Source organism: Elephantulus edwardii, unplaced genomic scaffold (genome assembly GCF_000299155.1).
Source record: "Elephantulus edwardii isolate Elephantulus edwardi_28Jun2011 unplaced genomic scaffold, EleEdw1.0 scaffold00003, whole genome shotgun sequence".
NCBI classification, from domain to species: Eukaryota; Metazoa; Chordata; class Mammalia; order Macroscelidea; family Macroscelididae; genus Elephantulus; species Elephantulus edwardii.
The window spans coordinates 833,844-835,930 of record NW_006399753.1 but is presented as its reverse complement, the minus strand read 5'-3'; the positions used below and the strand labels follow the sequence as shown (position 1 = coordinate 835,930).

Genomic DNA, 2,087 nt, shown 5'->3' with positions numbered 1-2,087 from the left:
CAGTTCCTGGCGGTGGATACCCAGCTGCTCCTCGGCAACAAGCAGCTGTCCCTCAGCCCCGAGGAGTACGTGTTTGCCGCCCTGAACCTGTACACTGTCGGAGCCGGGAGGGGGCGGCGCGCTTTGTTCCCGCACGCCCTCGGTCGCCGCCCTCCCCCCACGCCCCCGCACCCCGGCTCCTGCGCACCCCACGGCTGCCACCGCCGCAGTCGCAGGCCGGCCCCTCCTGCTGCCTTCGCCGGCCAGGCCCCTCCGTCACAGATGGCCTGGGGATTTCCGGGGATCGAGGCCGCCGGCGCAGTTCTCAAAGCTGCTTACCGCAGAGATGCGCAGGGCAGGGTGGGCACACCCCGGGCCGCTGTCCCCGGGGACGGCCCGCCGCCAGCTCCTCCGCCCTGCCTGGCCACGAGCGACCCTTTCTGACGCCCAGGCCTGCCCCAGGGGCCCTCCGGCCTTCCCAGCCCCGTCTGTTGGGTATCCTACAGCCAGGGGCAAAGGTCAGAGCCTTCTGGGCCTCCCTTTCCCAGGATAGGTTGCAGGTGAGGCCACCCACAGCGGGTCTGAAGCCTCCGCGGAGTGACCGAGCCCTCTTTCTCCTCTAGGGGGAGGCCACTGAAGCCGGAACCATGTCCCATGAAAAGAGTTTCCTGGTGTCTGGGGACAGCTACCCTACCCCCAACCCTGGATATCCTGGGGGGCCCCAGGCCCCTGTACCTCCCTATGGGCAGCCTCCTTACCCTGGGGCCCCTTATCCTCAGCCTCCTTTCCAGTCTGGCCCCTATGGTCAACCAGGGTATCCCCAGGGCCCTGCCCCCTACCCCCAGGGCCCCTCCCCATACCCACAGGGCCCCTACCCCCAAGGGGGCTACCCACAGGGCCCCTATCCCCAAGGGGGGTACCCTCAGGGCCCCTACCCTCAAGGAGGCTACCCACAGGGGCCCTATCCCCAGAGTCCCTTCCCACCCAACCCTTATGGACAACCACAGGCTTTCGAGGCACCGGACCCAGGCTGTGAGTAGGGACTTGGGGAGGAGGTGGGGTAGGGAGTCCATTAGGGGCTGTGCTTGCTGACCCTCGCTCTGCCCTCAGCTCCTCTTCAGGGGAACTATCATGAGGAGTGCCCTCCCTCCTACTACGACAACCAGGACTTCCCTGCCACCAACTGGGATGACAAGAGCATCCGGCAGGCTTTTATCCGCAAGGTGGGAATGGGGCAGGTGTGGGGCAGGTGCATGTGCAGGGTACAGGCAGGTGCAGGGCTGGGGCAGGGGCAGGTGCATGTGCAGGGTACGGGCAGGTGCAGAGGCAGGGGCAGGGCTCGGGGCAGGTGGGAGTGGGCAGGAGTAAGTGTGTTTGGCAGGTGAACACAGGCAGGGTCAGGAAGGGATGAGCTGAGATGGATGTGCAGCTGGACAGGGCAGGTGGACACATGGGACACTGAGCTTCCTCCCCCTGCAGGTGTTCCTGGTACTGACTGTGCAGCTGTCGGTGACCTTGTCCTCGGTGGCTGTGTTCACATTTGTCGGCGGTGTGAAGGACTTTGTTCTGGCGAACGTATGGACTTACTATGTGTCCTATGCCGTCTTCTTTGTCTCCCTCATTGTCCTCAGCTGCTGTGGGGACTTCCGCAGAAAGCACCCCTGGAACATCATTGCACTGGTAACCCTGAGCCCTTGGCCCCCAACCCAGCCTTCTAGTACCCCAGTGTGTGGTCCTGAGCCTGGCCAGCCTGGTTCCTTTCTTGGTCAGTGGTGGTCTCCTATCTTCCTGCAGTCCATCCTGACCATCAGTCTGTCCTACATGGTGGGCATGATTGCCAGCTTCTATGACACGGAGGCCGTCATCATGGCTGTAGGCATCACTACCACCGTCTGCTTCACAGTCGTCATTTTCTCCTTGCAGGTGAGGGTCACAGGGCTCAGCCCCCAGAGCTCAGGCCCCTAGAGCTTGGCCCCCAGACTCAGAGCAGGGCCCCCAAGCCCCCAGAGCTCAGCCCCCAGACTCTCAGAGCAGGGCCCCCAGGCCAGCAGAACTCGGCCCCCATGCTCTGAGAGCTTGGCCCCAGGCTGGCAGACTTCGGCCCCCAG

General features: G+C 64.4%; 1 protein-coding gene across 1 annotated transcript in view; it reads left to right on the top strand.

Annotated features, from left to right (window-relative positions):
- Window positions 1-620: 620 nt before the first annotated feature.
- Window positions 621-2,087, top strand: part of GRINA (glutamate receptor, ionotropic, N-methyl D-aspartate-associated protein 1 (glutamate binding)) — a 2,165-nt gene continuing 698 nt past the window's right edge. The window contains exons 1-4 of the mRNA XM_006879236.1: window positions 621-1,011; window positions 1,090-1,202; window positions 1,459-1,659; window positions 1,774-1,902. Of these exons, the coding sequence (XP_006879298.1) occupies window positions 627-1,011; window positions 1,090-1,202; window positions 1,459-1,659; window positions 1,774-1,902 (828 nt within the window). The 5' untranslated portion in view covers window positions 621-626. The remainder of the gene's footprint in view (window positions 1,012-1,089; window positions 1,203-1,458; window positions 1,660-1,773; window positions 1,903-2,087) is intronic.